General features: G+C 46.0%; 1 protein-coding gene across 1 annotated transcript in view; it reads left to right on the plus strand.

Annotated features, from left to right (window-relative positions):
• LOC146813685 (solute carrier family 22 member 7-like) overlaps positions 1 to 18,763 on the plus strand; it is a 172,534-nt gene that overhangs the window by 79,622 nt on the left and 74,149 nt on the right. The window contains exons 5-6 of the mRNA XM_085609487.1: positions 10,384 to 10,493; positions 10,597 to 10,811. Of these exons, the coding sequence (XP_085465613.1) occupies positions 10,384 to 10,493; positions 10,597 to 10,811 (325 nt within the window). The remainder of the gene's footprint in view (positions 1 to 10,383; positions 10,494 to 10,596; positions 10,812 to 18,763) is intronic.

Below are 18,763 nucleotides of genomic sequence, written 5' to 3' on the forward strand. Positions count from 1 at the left end.
TGATTTCTCAAACTCTCAAGGCCAGTAATTTTTATGTTTTTTCATGAGTTCCCATTCTGTAATCATGTCAATTAATACTCTGAGATTCATTCTCAATGGTACAATATTCAGAATTTATATATCACATTCTGCCAAATCTATTTTAAAATACTCTACAAATTCTTCTTCGGTATAAATCTACTGGTAGAGGCTAACTCAAATAACAAACTAGCACAAAGTCCTCACAATAAGAAAGAGAGGAAGTCTAAGTATAAGGTGAGAAAGCATACAAGCATGGAGTCTGCTCCCTATTAAATGTGCTGCAATTCTGGGACATTTCTGCAAAACATAATCTGCATAATTCTGCCTCAGGTGATTTTTTTTAGCAGGAAGGTGCCCCTTCTGGCAAAAAAACAGTCCTGCATGCAACGCAGGCACCCTTGCGCCATGGTGCAAGGGGGCCTGCATTCGCATTAGGCGGCCTTTTGTGCACCTGCGCTGGAAAAAGGCAGGAATGTGCCCTATTGTGGTAAATGTGCTGCATTCCTGCCCTTTCCCTGTAACTCAGCACAGCAAGGTGACTTGCTGCACTATGTGGAAGAGGTGTGGTGCCACGGCCAGGGTGACTGACTCTGGAATCTGGGGATCACAGTTCGATCCCTAACGCCAGTGGCAGATTAGCCCAGCACCATGTGACTCTGGGCAATATCTTGCTTAATCTTTCCAACAGTGCCTAGAGACCCTTACGGGTCATTTGCTTTACAAATGTGGATTATTAGGTCACCTTTAGATAAATATGGCCCAGATATGAATACAAAACAAAAGGAGATGACTGTGCATTTCAAAGCAAACAAATTCAATAAGATGTTTTAGCAATGAATGGCCTAAGGGAGTTGCTATTTCTTAGAAAATAATGTTTATTTATGTGTGTTTAAGTTGGCATAATTAATCCACAAAACTACATTTTCTTGTTCTCTGTCTGTTTGCACTGACAGCTGAACAAATGTGGCTTTAAAAAGTTGCACGAATACATTTTCTACGTGCATCCTTCTTTATGTTTTCCTCGCTGTTTTACCTTTTCATAAAATAGTTGAAATAGGCTCGTTTCATGGATTTATTATTTGTACTGTTTGAAATGAAATCCAGTATTTGTAAAGTGCATAATTACTCAAGGGTGTCAAGGCGTTGGGTGACGTCAGGAAGATTAAGCGAGCTATTGCCCAGAGTCACATGGTGCTGGGCGGACCTGCCGCCGGCGCCGGGAATCGAGCCATGAACCCCGTGGTCCAGAGTCAGGTGCCCTGGCCGCTGAGTCGCACCTCTTCCCTAAATCTATGTTTCATCTATGTGCCTCAGAGGAAGTCTGCAAGAGATGTTCTCTTTCTGTTGCAATAATCAAGGATGATTCTGCCTGCATTGTCTTTAATTTTAAACTGCTTATTGTTCAACCAGGCACTGGAATTTCCCTAATTAATAAACTGAGATCATTGTTTATTAATTATTTAGGTGGTTCCTAAAGTAACCTGTTGTATGTGAAACTATTCCTGCTATGTTGATTAGTTTATGTCAGCTCTATGATGCCACCTCACGGTATCTCAAGAGTATGATTTCCTACCAAACCATATATTGGGCCTTTCCTGTTATGTGTTTCAGACTTTTCTTACCATTTAACCTAAGCATTTGGCTATTTATTTTGTACTTAACATTTTTCTGGAGGTTGAATTTATGTTAAATCACTTACAAATCTTCTAATTTATTACTTTTCTTCCTGTCCTTCACATCCATCCTGGTACAGCTTTGGTACTCCTTTTCCTTCCTTTTAACAACACAAAGGTACTTCCACGGTAGTGGAATGTGGAGTAGTATGACAACTCCACAATAGTTTCCTTATTTCTTCCTTCAAAGCCAACCCATTTTGCAAAAAACAATTGTATATTTTCACTAAAGACCCGAATAAACCTTTCAACTAGGCCATTCTCACGTGGGTGTCCCACTGCCAAACTCACAGGCCTAACCCCAAAAGGCATCAAGTACACTTCAAATTCATCTGATATAAACTGGGGACCATTATCTGTCAACATGTTCTCTGGGTAACCTTCTCTTCTCCATACCTCTTCACAGAAGTACATTACTGTACAAGATTGTACTTCAATCACCAAACTTACCTTGGGCCACTTAGCGTAAATCTACCATCACTCAGGCAAATTTATTCCCACAATCGTCAAATTCAAATGGTCCACAAATATCCATTGCAGCTTTTTGCCATGGTTTGTACAGAAAAGACATGGGCACCACAGGTGCTTCTTTTACCGCATGCATTTTATAACTACAAGCACAACTCACACAGTTCCTTACAGATCTTTCAACCTCTCAGTCTACCCTCAGCCACCAAAAATCCTCTCTCATTTTTTCCTTCATTCTGACATTCCTCCAAGACCCTCATTAAAAATGCCAAAAAAACTTTTAATCAATCAGTCAATCCATCAGGGAGTATTATGCGCACTACTCACCCGTGAGGGTCTCAAGGTGCTAGGGGGAAGGGGAGCAGCTCTGCTGGTTATGAGTGCATGGCTGACTGTCTTCCTTGATTCATGGGGGATCCATTTGAAGGTATTTCTGAGGATGCAGAGGGTGTTGAAGTGCCTGAAGGTGATGGCATTGACCTATTGGGTCATGGAGAGGGATGAGTTGAGTACGATGCTGAGGTTTCTGGCATGGTCTGTGGGGGTGGGAGGGCTGCAGAGGGCATTGGGCCACCATGTGTTGTACCATGTAGAGGAGGAGGGTCTGAGGATGAGGACTTCTGTCTTCCCTGAGTTCAGCTTCAGGCAGCTGCTGCTCATCCATCTTTCTCTTAATCTTAGTTGGTACAAACAACTTTTCTCTTTTTTTTACAATTGCATCTTGACATGATAATTCTGACCATTCCTTTTTATACTACGTCAAACCATTCACACAATCCTTTAATTTTGACTACTTCTTAGTCACATTTTTATGATCATCTGTATTTCCACATCTTTTGCTACCCAATCCCTCCATTCTTTTTCAGAAATATCTTTGACCTTCATGTCTATTACATCTGGCACCATCCATTCTTCCTCTTCTTTGTTATCTCCTTCTTGAATAGGCAATCTTGACACAAAATGTTGAAAATGCTACACCCCCATCCAGCAAGCAAAAGCTTCTTTTCGATCATTGAATAACTCACTTCTGTCATGTTTTAGTGTCCCTGAGACAAATGAGACAAATTCCACAACTCTCTTTTTCTTTCCATTGCACACTTGCTTTAACGCTTCACCTAATGACTGCATGCTTGCATTTGTGGAGGCTATGGTGTGATCTTATCAATTGGACAGTTTACAATACTTTTACCTAAATGTATTTAAATGCTTGCTGGCACACACTTGACCCATGTAATATGGATGTTTCTTCATAAGTACGCGAAGTAACTGTGCTAAATCTGCGAAAACCTTGACAAATTTAGCGGAGTATACTATAAACCCAAAAAAGATCTCAATTGATCCTCATCGACTGGACATTTCACCTTTTCTATAGCTTCCATCAACATATACTTAGGTTTTATTCCATTATGAGATATGGAATATCTAAAAAGATATTCCACACATAAGCACACAAATTGACACTTTTTCCAATATACAAGACACCTTTCCTAATAACTCATCATGTCCTCTTGGAAAACTCTTACTTTCTCAACTTCACTTAACAAATTGTGCATCACTTTTCAAAACATTACAGAAGCAGACACTAGGCCGAATGGCATGCTCTTTGTTTCCTCGAACCAATTAAACATTTTTGTACCAGATATATCCAACATGAAATCTCTCGTCGTTTGAAACACCTCATTTGGAACCATCCTATTATGGGTCATTTACTTCCTCCATACTAAGCCAACTCCACATTTTACCCCAACAATTTCTTTCCACCCACTTTTCACCACATTTCTTAATCAATTAACGTATATGATTATGACACCATTCAGTGTTACCATATGTTTAGGAGGGCAATATTGTTTACGCTCTGGCATATTTACCCTACATTCACATGCTTCTTGTACTTGTACCATTTAATTTTATGATTCTTTCAATATATCACATAACATTAGTACTTCAATATCTTCATCTGATGTACTTACACCATCTTCACATGTACTTTCTTCATCTTGTGCAAAAGTCACACTTTCTCTATATCAAATTTTCTTTCGGTTACACACCCTAGAACAATGGCCATTACAATTACATCTGAAACACTAAGGCCCTGATTATGAGTTTAGCAGGCCGTGGACCACGGTAACGGCGGTGGTGGTCCAACCGCCATGAGCTCAGCAGTCCAACTGCCATTTTACAAGTCGTGTGGATTGGCTTTGCGAACACCACTGCTGAACAACTGACACAGAGTGCAAGCCTGTTCTTAGTCACAAACTGCACTCCTTAAGTTAGTACACTTAAAAAGGACCCTAAACAGTAGCAAATGACACTAGTTCAGAGCTGAATTAAGGCCAGTACCACCCATGTCACACTACTGGTACACCACTTGTATAGAAAAAAATGGTGAGAGGAATGGAAAGTAAGACCTCATTTAAAATAGTTAAATATTTACATTAATATTATTTGAGTTAAAAAAATTAACAAAAAATGTTTTTTTTTAATTACAAAGTATTTTAACACCCTTCTGTAAATGTATAATTTAATGTAACATGAATTCTATATTAACACATAAAGTAATTGATTTTATCAATTCCATACATCACTTTTAATAAATATTATTACGTGGGTGGCTTATTACTATGGCGGATTGATGGCAGTTTATACAACCGCTTGACATGTAGTTGACAGTTCCATCCACCTAATTAAAATGCAACCGCTGTGCAGGGGGTTGGAAAAATGCCTTTTATCATTGCGGCTTCTACTGCAGTCCGGAAAAAGACCTCAGCACAAGCCGCAATGGAAGGCATTTTGCAAACATCCAGGCACCCCAAGCATTGATACTTGCAGAGGCGCCACATGTGCCCCATCTGGCCCATAGCCGGGGCCTTAACAAATTACTGATTAAGGGTCATATTACGAGATTTTTCTTCATATAAAGTTTATTGTATTAATCGAAGAAGACAACAAATGGTACGAAACATCACATATAGTATAATTGTCTGAAAATAACAGAAGAAACTTAAAAAATTATAAAATAAAAAATTATGACATACGAGAGATCAGTTTCTGTGCACGTAGGCTCATGGGATAGAATTCCAAGTAGGAGTGCAATATTCAAATCACATTGTTAATGATTAGTGCATTTAATCTAAATATTTCCTTAAAAAAGATGTTGTTTCTAAATACACTTTCTAAAATACACTAACATCCTAAGATATATATTTGTACTCCTAATTTAAGAGCAGTTTACATGAATCTTAATACATGCATAATCGGCATAATGTAAACATTTACATAATTGCAAGAGTGGACCTTTTAAGTCCCAATCAAAAACAACACTGTTGACCAGAACACTTTCAACCTCTTCCTTCAATCTTGTTTGACCTACTGACTTTTCTTACCAGCTCCAATGGCGGGCAAATTTGTATAAAATGTGGAAAAGAGCATACAAGTTAATCGGGTTTTGTGCAAACAAATTTAATATATCTAGAGACAATTCAGGATATATAAATAGGTAATGCAACCATATAAATAAAGCAACATAAATCTGATCTATAAAAAAAAGAGAAAAAAAAATCAAATGTTTCCAGCATTGGTATTGCCATATCTTCCTTGATTCTATCACAGTGCCTGATGACTTCCACAATAGGTCTTGTTTTTTCCTTGTTCAGCATGGGGCATAAATACTTTTTCTTAAATTACATCAGTTTAGGATATAAAATCGTATTGTTGAGGCTTTGTAGGCCTAATTTAAAAATGTTATCAACATTATTGCTGCACTGTCTTCCCTGACTCTAAAACAATACCTGACAGCTTCCACAGTTGATCTTATAATTTCTTTATTAAACGTGGAGCATAAATATTTTTTCCTTAAATGTAACTATATAGGACAAATATGTATGCTGTGCAGAAGGGATTCATTTGCAAGCCCAATCAATCAATCAATCAATCAATCAATCAATGACATTTATAGAGCGCACTACATACCCGTAGGGTCTCAAGGCGCTGGGGGTGGGGGGGTGCCGCTACTGCTCGAACAGCCAGGTCTTCAGCTTTTTCCTGAAGGAGAGGTGGTCTTGGGTCAGGCGCAGGTCGGTCGGGAGGGAGTTCCAGGTCTTGGCGGCCAGGTAGGAGAAGGACCTTCCTCCTGTAGTCGCTCTTCGGATGCGGGGGACGGCGGCGAGGGCGTGGTTGGCTGATCGGAGGTGGCGTTTGGGAGCGTAGAAGTTGATTCGGCTGTTGAGGTAGCTCGGGCCTTGGTCGTGTAGGGCTTTGTGTGCGTGGGTGAGGAGGCGGAAGGTGATTCTTTTGTTGACGGGGAGCCAGTGCAGGTCTCTCAGATGTCCGGAGATGTGGCTGGTTCGTGGGATGTCGAGGATGAGTCTGGCTGAGGCGTTCTGGATCCGCTGGAGTCTCTTCTGGAGCTTGGCGGTGGTACCGGCGTAGAGGGTGTTGCCGTAGTCCAGTCGGCTGGTGACGAGGGCCTGGGTGACGGTCTTCCTGGTCTCGGTGGGGATCCACCAGAAGATCTTCCGTAGCATGCGTAGGATGTTGAAGCACGCCGAGGAGACGTTGTTGACTTGCCTGGTCATGGAGAGGGAGGAGTCCAGGATGAAGCCCAGGTTGCGTGCATGGTCTGTCGGTTTGGGTGCGGTGCTCAGGGCGGGAGGCCACCAGGAGTCGTCCCAGGCGGAGGGTGAGGAGCCCAGGATGAGGACCTCCGTCTTGTCCGAGTTCAGTTTCAGGCGGCTGGTCGTCATCCACTTGGCTACCTCTTTCATCCCTTCGTGCAGGTTGGCTCTGGCGGCGGCGGGGTCGTTGGTCAGGGAGAGGATCAGCTGGGTGTCGTCGGCGTAGGAGATTATGTTGAGGTTGTGTTGGCGTGCGATGGCCGCGAGGGGGCTCATGTAGACGTTGAAGAGGGTGGGGCTCAGTGAGGATCCTTGAGGGACGCCGCAGATGACTTCGGTGGCCTCTGACTTGTACGGTGGTAGACGGACTCTCTGTGTTCTTCCGTCGAGGAAGGAGATGATCCATTCCAGCGCCTTGTCCTGGATTCCGACGTTGCTGAGGCGCTGTACTAGGGTGCGGTGGCAGACAGTGTCGAATGCTGCGGAGAGGTCTAGGAGGATGAGGGCCGCTGTTTCTCCGTTGTCCATCAGGGCTCGAATGTCATCGGTGGCGGCGATGAGGGCGGTCTCGGTGCTGTGATTGGCTCGGAAGCCGGACTGTGAGGGGTCGAGGGATCCATTCGTCTCGAGGAAGGCGGCCATCTGCTTGTTGACGGTCTTCTCGATGACTTTGGCTGGGAACGGGAGGAGCGAGATGGGGCGGTAGTTCTTGAGTTCGGTGGGGTCCGCTGTGGGTTTCTTGAGTAGAGCGCTGAGTTCGGCGTGCTTCCAGCTCTCAGGGAAGGTGGCGGTGTCGAAGGATGTGTTGATGATGTCTCGCAGGTGGGGTGCGATGACAGCGTCAGCCTTGTTGAAGACGTGGTGAGGGCAGGGGTCGGTCGGTGATCCGGAGTGGATGGAGTTCATCGTGCGGATGGTGTCTTCGGTGCTGATCGGGGTCCAGGCGTGGAGGGTGGTGGTGAGGGGTGGTTGTTCGGGCTTGGTGTGCGTTGGTTGGTTGTTGAAGCTGTTGTGTATGTCCGCGATCTTGTTGTGGAAGTATGAAGCGAGGGAGTTGCAGAGGTCTTGCGATGGGGTGATGTCGTTGTTTCCTGCGCTGGGGTTGGATAGCTCTTTCACGATGTTGAAGAGTTCCTTGTAGTTGTGTGCGTTGTTGTCCAGCCGGTCCTTGAAAGCAGTTTTCTTGGTGGCGCGGATCAGCTGGTGGTGCTTCCGGGTGGCCAGCTTGAAGGTGGTCCTGTTGTCCGGTGTAGGATCCCTTCTCCAGACTTTCTCGAGGGCTCGGCAGTTCTTCTTGGAGCTCTTGAGTTCGTCGGTGAACCACGGGGCTTTCTTGCTGCCGGGTCTGCTGGGCGGGGTCCTCAGCGGGGCGAGTTCGTCCGCGCAGTTGCTGATCCACTTCGTGAGGTTGTCGGCGGCCTGGCTGGGGTTCGCTGAGCTGGCAGGAGGGTGCTGGCTCAGGGAGGTGGCGAGCTGGTCTGCTGTGATCTTGTTCCAGCTTCTGCGGGCGGCCTGTTGCTGGTGGTGGTGGGTCGTCGTTCTCTTGAAGGTGAAGTGGACGCAGCTGTGGTCCGTCCATTGTAGCTCTGTGGCGTGGCTGAAGTCGATGTCTGTGCAGGACGAGAAGACTGCGTCGAGTGTGTGTCCGGCGAGGTGGGTGGGGGTGGACACCAGCTGCTTGAGTCCAAGATTGGCGAGGTTGTCGAGCAGGGTGCTGGTGTTGCGGTCGTTGTTGTTCTCCAGGTGGAAGTTGAGGTCCCCCAGGAGGATGTAGTCGGCGGAGGGGAGGGCATGCGGGCTGACGAAGTCGGCGATGTCCTCGCTGAATTGTGTGCGTGGTCCCGGGGGTCGGTAGATCAGGGTGCCTCTGAGGGTGGTGTTCGGGTCGGTGTGGATCTGGAAATGCAGGTGTTCGGCGGTGGTCAGGGTGTCGTCTGTGCTGGTCGTGATGCGGATGGTGTTCCTGTGGATGAGGGCGATGCCTCCTCCCATCTGGTTGGCGTTGCGGTCCCTCCGGACGATCTTGTAGCCCTCCGGGATAGCGATGGCGATGTCGGGAGCTGAAGAGGCGTTCATCCAGGTCTCTGTGAGGAAGGCAACGTCAGGGGCTGTGGCGTCTAGGAGGTTCCAGAGTTCGATGGCGTGTCTGTGGACGGAGCGGGTGTTGAGCAGGATGCACTTGAGGTGGGTGCTGCTGGTGTTCGACTTGGCGGCTGCTGGTGCGAGGCAGGTCCGGATGCAGGTGAATTTGCAGGCGTGGCAGCTGAAAGGTCCGTGGGTGCGTCGTGGTGTAGCTTGATGGCAATCTGGGAGTCGGCCGGTGTTGAGTGCGATGAGGGTGGCGGCGGAGTACGCCCACAGAGACAACAGGCAGTTTCACTTTTAAAAGCTGGGTTCCATTTCCCTTCAAACTCACTAATAAAACAATCTAAGCCTCAAAAATGTACTTTTAAAATATCCAGGGAAAATTGACCCTAAATATTCTTGACTCTGCACAGAGTAGGTATTGGACATTAGTCCCATATGCTTGTATTTTGCGGCCTGTGCCAAGTCAGAGTCTCACCTGACCTCTTGCTCTAGGTGACGCCATAGATATGAAATATAGATATCCAGTAAAGAGCACTAATAGTTTGAGAGTATTTTGAGTATTACAAAAGTTTTTTGATGTTACATTTGTGCATAAGTTAAAAGTGCTCTTTTTTTGTGTTTTAAAGCTATTTACCTAAATTGCATGGTCTGTATATAGATGCGCATAAACAATGCAAGCAAGCTTTAGTAAATCATACATGCCAGTCCAAACCTACTTGTCACATAACTGTGGCACAGAAATAGGGAAAATGTTCAAAAACAATGAGAAAACTAAATTAATTAAACTAACACATATAATGATCTATAACATAATGCTATCAAAATGAAGGGTTCTGTTCATCACTGGTAAGGAGTGTTGCAATGTGGCTCTGCCTATTTATGGGATTACATAGTCAGTTTATGTGAGGATATAGTAAGGACTTGCGAGGGTTTCTAAATTAAACTTATGGGCAATTGACCAATTTTATTTCAAATTGATGCAAATAACTAAAAGATATGAAGCTAGTTTTAAATAATTAAAATCATTATCTTAAACATCACTAAAGCCTATAAATACAAATGTTGTCAGCTGTGACAGTGGCGTAACGAACGTTGAGGGGGGCCCCCCTGCTACGTACACGGAGGGGCCCACACTCCAGATCTAATCCGAGCTCTTGGGCCAGAGTATTGTGCTGTGGGGACCCCCTGCAGCTCGGGCCCCCCACACAGCTGGGGCTGCGGGGGCCTGTGTTACGCCCCTGAGCTGTGATGAGGAAGTTCTTCTGAATCTCTGAGGAAATAGTGAAACACATCAGCATGTAGTGAGGCTGGGTTTCATGACTAGACAAATAATCAAATGAAATACTATAAACTGAAGACTGTATTTGATTTCAGTGACATGCACCCCTAAAGTAAGAGGCAGAGTGAGGATGTTGCAGGGTTATAATGAATGAACAGAAAATAGTGGAAGCATTTGTGGACAAGTTATTTGTTGTGAAATAATAACTCAGAGTCTGTAACTTGTTATTCTTTGTTCTCAGGTACTCAGTAATGTCACAGCAGATGAGAACACTGGTGCAAAATATTCATACATAAACTTGTTTAAAACACCTGTGCTGAGGAAAATCTCCATCTGTACGGGAATGTTGTGGTAATGGAATATGTTCTTCATTTTAAAAAGATGTCCTTCCATTTTTGTATTGTTCCAGCAGGTTAGTGTAAGCATATTCTTTGTTGTTTCTTCTCGCTTGCAGGTTTGGCGTCGCATTCTCCTACTATGGAATCAGCCTCAACATCACAGGCTTTGAGCTGGACATGTACTTGACCCAATTCCTCTATGGAGCCATTGAAGTACCATTCAAGCTGGGCATATACTTCTTCATGAACAAGAGCGGTCGCCGCAACTCTTTGGTCTGGGCCCTCTTAATCACAGGCTTCTTCATTGGCATAAACACTGTCATTCCAGTCTGTTTTTCCTGAGAGAAAACATTTGTTTCAACATCTTACAATTAGTGAAATGTACCTTTAAAATCCAGAGTTGCAGTACTTACAAATAAACCTATAGAGCAGTAAAATAGAAGAAACAACCTAATGAGCAAGTTTTCCAAAAACCAATGGTGATACTCAAGTTGAGGTAAACTTATTTATCTTATCAAGAAGTAAAATATATCGTGATGAAGTAATTGAGAGTACAGAGAACATGTAGTGTGTTAAAGGAAGCGTTTTAGGGGACACTGGACACCTTCACTGAATGTTCGAGGGAGTGATTTAAGGGCAGAGGGGCACCTTAACTTGAGGCGGGGTGCACAGGAACGTTCATACTAAAAATGAAGGAAACAAATATATGAGCCATGGAAACTAAGCCAAAAGGTTTAACAGATTTATTTAGAAGGTGCAACATCAAGAAAAAGGCATTTAAAATACAGAATACAAAATACAGTGACCTCGCATTCACAGAGAATCATACCGAAGGCACTTTTATCTAAATTTTCAATAGGACGCAGAAGGCATTGAAATCGTTTGAAGAAAGACACTTCAGAAAATGCAATATAGGGTGTGCTGAATACAAACCTCAAAGGCACATCTATAAATGCAATATGAAAAACATGATTTAAATCAAGGACAATGTTCTCTGAATGCAAAATACATTTGATCTAAAATGCTGAGAATACTCATGTTTACACCTAAAAGAAACCAGCCTTAATATTGCAATATAAGCATTTAGAATTCAAAAAGGAGAAAACAACAGTTAAAACAACATAGCAAATATGGCATTTATATAGTAGAAAAGAAACAAAAAGCAAGAGCTCCTGGGGAGCACCCACACCCGTCTGCCATCTATAACAGAGGGGGGTAGTCCGACAAGAAGTCTGTGAGGTGTCCTTTTATACCCTTTAAGACAGAAGTGCCCACAGCAACGTCATCTCACGCCAGTCCTACCTACGTCAATTACACCACAGTTCGCACATTTATCAGTAGTGTCGTGTCTATACTACTAAATGCGGAGCATAGACTAGGCAAAAGGTTATGTTCTCATGCCAAGCGCTCGTTGTAAATTGTATAGGGCAAGCAGAAGGAATACAATATGTATATATATTTATACGGCTGGGTTGCCACATCCATCATCCTGGCCTGACGTCCTTGTGGTGGGAACTTCTCTATTCACATAGCCAGATGTACCCAGGATGTGGTGGGCTCTATTCCGACAGGATAGAGAGAGCCAGTGAACTCTGCGCCAGTGAACTTTGCGCACACGGGTAGGGTGGGGGCTCTATAGTTTGGAGAAGGAGGCCTCACAGAGAGAGGCTGGCTGTGATTTTTAGTCAGACAAGCCTAGAGCCTGCTGTTCAGAAAAATGGGTGCAGAACTCCGGTCAATTTAACAAAAGGCCTACAGATTAGGCTGGCAGGGCCTACGTAGGGGTTCATACTGGCTGAGTGACAAGGATGGCCCAGGGCATTTGTTATATAGTAAAACCGGACCCTCTGCTCAATTTAACACGGCCTACAAATTAGGCTGGCCGGGCAAGGATAAGGGTCTCATACCTCAGGTGTGGGCAGAACGGGCCTTGGGTACTATATGATAAAAATAGACCCTGCCTCAAATGAGTGGTAAATAAAACATGGAGGTGCAACACCAGGGAGTCGGGGTATAGGTGAGGGGTCATTTAGACTTCTGCGGGTCTGCCACCGTAAGACTAAGGAAGTAGAAAATGTCCTGCCTGGCAGCCAGCCAACCTGATTCACAGTTCCCTGGGCATATAAAGGTTTTATTTATGTGATGGCTTCATAACAGGTTGGTTGGAACTTTTCTATTCACCCCTCTCCACCTCAAATTCCCAAATGAGGAAAGATGTTTTCTGAAAATTAATATGGAAATTCCAGAGTTTCCCCTCATCCATGATTTGTCATTCGCAGGGCCACCACGGGGTGCATAGATTGTCCAGGTGCAGCATCGGTGGGGCTGCAATAATTAGGGCAAGTGCACTAATGAAAACCTGCCAACTGAAGAGAGGGAGGGACGTGTCTCTTAAAAGCAGAGCTAGCTGAGGCTCTGTGGTTTGAAACACAGTGGTTCTCACACTTATACATTAGATGGGGGAGCCTACAGTTGAGAGTTCTGGCATCTGATGATTTTTGATGGATGCCTTGTTATCACCAAGCTATACATGAGGCCCAGAATCACCTAAGAAAAGCCCATATGTACTGGTTACAGCATTAACCTAGATAAGATTCATGGACTATTACCTAATGGTCAATTCTTGTTGTGTCCAAAGTACTTCCTTTTTATTGGACATGACATAATAGCTCCCCAATTGCTGTTGGATGTCTTGATCCATTTTGTAGCTCATCAAAGAGCTACAGACCCCAATTCCTGGAGTCTCGCTTCTTTAGGGGTAATCCGTGTGAAACCAAAACTGAGATTATACCCAAGCCTATTTAGACCGCAAAAGGTATAAGGATCATGTTAGTTGGTATTGACGTTTTATCTCTAGCTTAGCAGTGTATCAGTGGAGTACTGAAAAGGACAACCAGGAGAAGTCAAGGGATTTTTAAGCATTCATACCAAAGTGTGGGGGGATATGTGGGATTCCTGTGGACAGGCAGTTAATATGGGAGTATTTGTTATGGGGTTCTTCCTGTGACAGAGGGTTTTTGACATCTTGCTGATCTGCTAGAGAAAGAGTCTAGGCATAATGTTTGAAGAGTTAATGGTCAGAGGTACAGAGCCATGTTGTCTCAAACTCTTTGAGTTCCAAAATCACAGAAATTGGAACTGCAAAATGGAACTTTATCATATACTAAACGCTTTTTAACTCACAAATTGGGTTTACCAAGTCATTTCAAATCGCATATAGGAGGAGGTTTAAAGGGGCATTCCATTCTATCTGCGAATTGAAAAAAAATGATTGACCGCAAACTGTTACTGAATTCTCAAAGAGGCTGGTAGCAGATTCTCCAAGAAGAAACTGCCCATGTCGGGCAGCTTCCCCTTTGGCAGTCATGCCAGGCAGCCATGCAGGAAGAGGGCAGCATTTTCTGAAATTAAATGAAAACAAATTCAAGTCACAAATGCTTGATGTATAAACACAAAGCTAACAGCGGCTGACTACAGGTTCTGCACCTTAATCCCTGTCACGTTCAATTTAATGTCCTGTGCATCTTCTTCCGGCACTTGCCGCCGATTAGCACCACTGGAGACCAGAGAACACGATTTACTTCAAAATGTTTGTTGCACCAGAAATTAATTTAATATGGCAAATTTTAGTCCATCATCTTCTTTTATTTTTGAAAATTGTTGCACATAAAGTAAAATTAGCCAACACGTTTCATTTCAGTCACACTAGGAACTTCCTCAGTGCTTAATGTATTTTATAATTATTCACAGAGTTTCCAGTGTAAACCACTGTATCGTCACCAGGCAATCACCCAAAATAACGTTATAGGATCAAGTGAAGTCCCTGAGCAGTCTGGGTGTGGTCCGCTTGGCCTGCGGCCTTGATTCGTGTGGTTGCCAATTTTCAAAAATATAAGAAGATGATGGACTTAATTAATCTTAGGGGTGTTAGAGGGAGAGCTCTCAGTTACAAGTCAATAGTTCAATTATCATTAAAGATAGGCTTGAGACTCCAAGCTCATTTAAAGATTTATTTAAGAACCAAAGCAATCATTACAGAAATTAAAAGTTAGTTAATTAAGGAAATTAACTTAATCATAAATTGTAGCAAAATACGAAAGTGAAACAACAGATCTGTCCTGTTAAGAATTGCTTATAAAGTAACATGCATTTTTAGAATGTTTTAAACAATAGAAACACAGAAATTCATTGCATCACATTGCATAAAAGGACTGTACTAAAATGTTACATTGCATAACAAGCAATGAGGTTATGAGTTTGTATAACGCTCTCACTATCACCTACTTCACATTTATTATGATTGGTTAAATGTCTGCACAATTTAGCTAAAGTGGAGAAATGAACATTAGTAAAAGGTTTCTCAAAAAAAAGCTTCTACATCATTCCTAACAACTAACATACCCTTGTTTTGTTACTTCTTTTGTTAGTTAGGATGCTGGGAAACAGTAATTTAACAAGGTCAGAAAATACAGACCATAATTTGCATCTACAATTAAATATTTTCCTGAAAGAGAATAAAAACATGAACATTTAGGACTTGTGCACGTGAGGCCTAGTCATGCTAATCACAAACTGTATATTCCAAACTGTTATGTTTTGCATGCAATTATGTCTGTACAATAGGTTCCTTTAAAGTACATTGGGTGCTTTAAAAAACGGTTTCTGTTTCAGAACGCTATGTTTGAAATGGTGATCTGATTCTCTTTGCAGACTACAATTATAGCAAGTATAAAAATTTAATAATAACATATATGATTCCGCACCAAAGAAAACAAGTATTTTAATGTGATATTTTTAGTTACAATCAGTTCAACAAGAAATCATAAAGTTATATGATCAAACAATTCCAGGACTCATCATGTTTTTTTTTTAATGTATTTTCTTTATTCAATTTCTTCTTAAAAACTTACTTTCCTTGTAGCCAGCACATTTTGGTGCCGATCACGATCCTGCAAAAACCGGGTACGAACCGTCGGACGGAGCACAATCTCCGCCCGACGCGTACCCGGTCGTCAATTTTCACAAACAAGGAATTACGATTCGCACGGGTACACCATTACCGTACGAATCGTAAAAAAGCCCGACCGAACAAAAAAACACCTACCAATGCGATCCGGGAAAGCGCCGACCTGACGTCGGGACGCTCGCAGCCAGCCATTCACGACCCAGGAATCACGATTCGCACCGACGTCACCCCGCACGGTGAATATTTTGCAGCAGCCAAAAACTGCCGGGAAATCAGGACGACGCGAACAAGGACCACCAGTACGCGACGGACAGACGACGACGCGAACAAGGAGGACCAGTACGTGACGGACACACAGGACGACGCCACCAAGGAGGACCCGTACGCGACAGGACGACGCCACCAAGGAGGACCCGTACGCGACAGGACGACGCGATCAAGGAGGACCCGTACGCGACAGGACGACGCGAGCAAGGAGTACCAGTACGCGACGGACAGACATGGACCCGAACCTACGAGTCATCCCTGCCCTCATAGCAGTACACCTCCTCTACAGGTTACGACGCAGACGCCGCAGAAGGTCTGAATAACTAAGGGAGGGGGGAAAGTGGGGTGGGGTGGGGGTGGCACGACCAGGGCAGGCCACAAAACAACCACATAAGTCACACACCACACATGGCCTGGACATACCTGACTCCCATGCCCTGGTCACCACGAGGGGGTGGGGGCGTGTCCTGATAAGCCAGCGACCGCCACAACGGAAGTCCGTCACCACGCGAACCGGCAACACAACCAGACAGGTACGTCCCGTACCCACGCCTGAAGAGCGTGGGTACGAGTCGGACCACGCCCACACACGTCACCCCAACAATGGCGGGACGGATCGCACCCACGTGGCAAAGGCCTGGGTACGGGCCGCACAAACATCACATAGCGTGGGGACGGATATGTACGGACCCTACCCCCACCCCGTATGCAAGGAGCGTACCCCCCAGCCCAACAGTGCAAGTACGACCCGTACCCCCACCCGCGTATGCATGGAGCATACCCCCCATGCCAACAGTGTAAGTACGACCCGTACCCCCACCCGCGAATGCAAGGAGCGTACCCCCCAGCCCAACAGTGTAAGTACGACCCGTACCCCCACCCGCGTATGCATGTAGCCTACCCCCCATGCCAACAGTGTAAGTACGACCCGTACCCCCACCCGCAAATGCAAGGAGCGTACCCCCCAGCCCAACAGTGTAAGTACGACCCGTACCCCCACCCGCGAATGCAAGGAGCGTACCACCCAGCCCAACAGTGTAAGTACGACCCGTACCCCCACCCGCGTATGCAAGGAGCGTACCCCCCAGCCCAACAGCGTAAGTACGACCCGTACCCCCACCCGCGTATGCATGGAGCGTACCCCCCAGCCCAACAGTGCAAGTACGACCCGTACCCCCACCCGCGAATGCAAGGAGCGTACCCCCCAGCCCAACAGTGTAAGTACGACCCGTACCCCCACCCGCATATGCATGGAGCGTACCCCCCATGCCAACAGTGTAAGTACGACCCGTACCCCCACCCGCGTATGCATGGAGCGTACCCCCACCCCAACAGTGTAAGTACGATCCGTACCCTCACCCGCGTATGCAAGGAGCGTACCCCACACCCCAACAGTGTAAGTACGACCCGTACCCTCACCCGCGTATGCAAGGAGCGTACCCCCCACCCCAACAGTGTAAGTACGACCCGTACCCCCACCCGCGTATGCATGGAGCGTACCCCCACCCCAACAGTGTAAGTACGACCCGTACCCTCACCCGCGTATGCAAGGAGCGTACCCCCCAGCCCAACAGTGTAAGTACGACCCGTACCCCCACCCGCGTATGCAAGGAGCATACCCCCCATGCCAACAGTGTTAGTACGACCCGTACCCCCACCCGCGGACGTACGGAGCGTACCCCCACCCCAACAGTGTAAGTTCGACCCGTACCCCCACCCGCGAATGCAAGGAGCGTACCCCCCAGCCCAACAGTGTAAGTACGACCCGTACCCCCACCCGCGTATGCAAGGAGCGTACCCCCATGCCAACAGTGTTAGTACGACCCGTACCCCCACCCGCGGACGTACGGAGTGTACCCCCACCACAACAGTGTAAGTTCGACCCGTACCCCCACCCGCGAATGCAAGGAGCGTACCCCCCAGCGCAACAGTGTAAGTACGACCCGTACCCCCACCCGCGAATGCAAGGAGCGTACCCCCCAGCGCAACAGTGTAAGTACGACCCGTACCCCCACCCGCGAATGCAAGGAGCGTACCCCCCAGCCCAACAGTGTAAGTACGACCCGTACCCCCACCCGCGAATGCAAGGAGCGTACCCCCCAGCCCAACAGTGTAAGTTCGACCCGTACCCTCACCCGCGTATGCATGGAGCGTACCCCCACCACACCAGTGTAAGTAGACTCGTACCCTCACCTCGAATGCATTGAGCGTACCCCCACCGTGTATGTGCCAAGCGTACATATCCTGAAATCGGAGGTGTGTGTGCAGAGTCCACCCAGCAGTGCCCTGAGACAGGAGGGGTGGGGGCCTATCACTCCCAGCAGTGCCCTGAGACAGGAGGGGTGTGTGCAGAGTCCTCCCAGCAGTGCCCTGAGACAGGAGGGGTGTGTGCAGAGTCCTCCCAGCAGTGCCCTGAGACAGGAGGGGTGGGTGCCTATCACTCCCAGCAGTGCCCTGAGACAGGAGGGGTGGGTGCCTATCACTCCCAGCAGTGCCCTGAGACAGGAGGGGTGTGTGCAGAGTCCTCCCAGCAGTGCCCTGAGACAGGAGGGGTGGGTGTGGAGTCCTCCCACCAGTGCCCTGAGACAGGAGGGGTGTAACACATGTGTGTGAGGCCAGAATTATCCACATGCATACTGGCTACAAGGGAACATGTCCCCATGAACTCATGTCAACAGACTCCACACACAAGTACAGTGATCATCAAGGATGCCACGATTGTTGCAGGTGGAGACATGGCCCTGCATGCATGGCCAAAGTAGAAGGGCTCCGTCACACACACAGCTCATGTAGACACAGCTCTGCGCTAAACATTGGGAACACCCTGCAGGGAAGAAAGCTGGGTACACAGAGGAAGGAATACACCCTGGGACAAGTGCACCATGCAGTAACTGCTTACATGAACAAAGAAAGTTAGCCAACACCTTGTGATGGCACACAGATCCCAGGGTCCCACCAATGAGCAGTACACTACTACATATCCCACACACCCAAACCCTTACACACCACCAAAAACCATGTAGCAGCCCCACCAACACCAATACCAGCAT

This window comes from Triturus cristatus, chromosome 6 (assembly GCF_964204655.1).
Source record: "Triturus cristatus chromosome 6, aTriCri1.1, whole genome shotgun sequence".
NCBI lineage: Eukaryota > Metazoa > Chordata > Amphibia > Caudata > Salamandridae > Triturus > Triturus cristatus.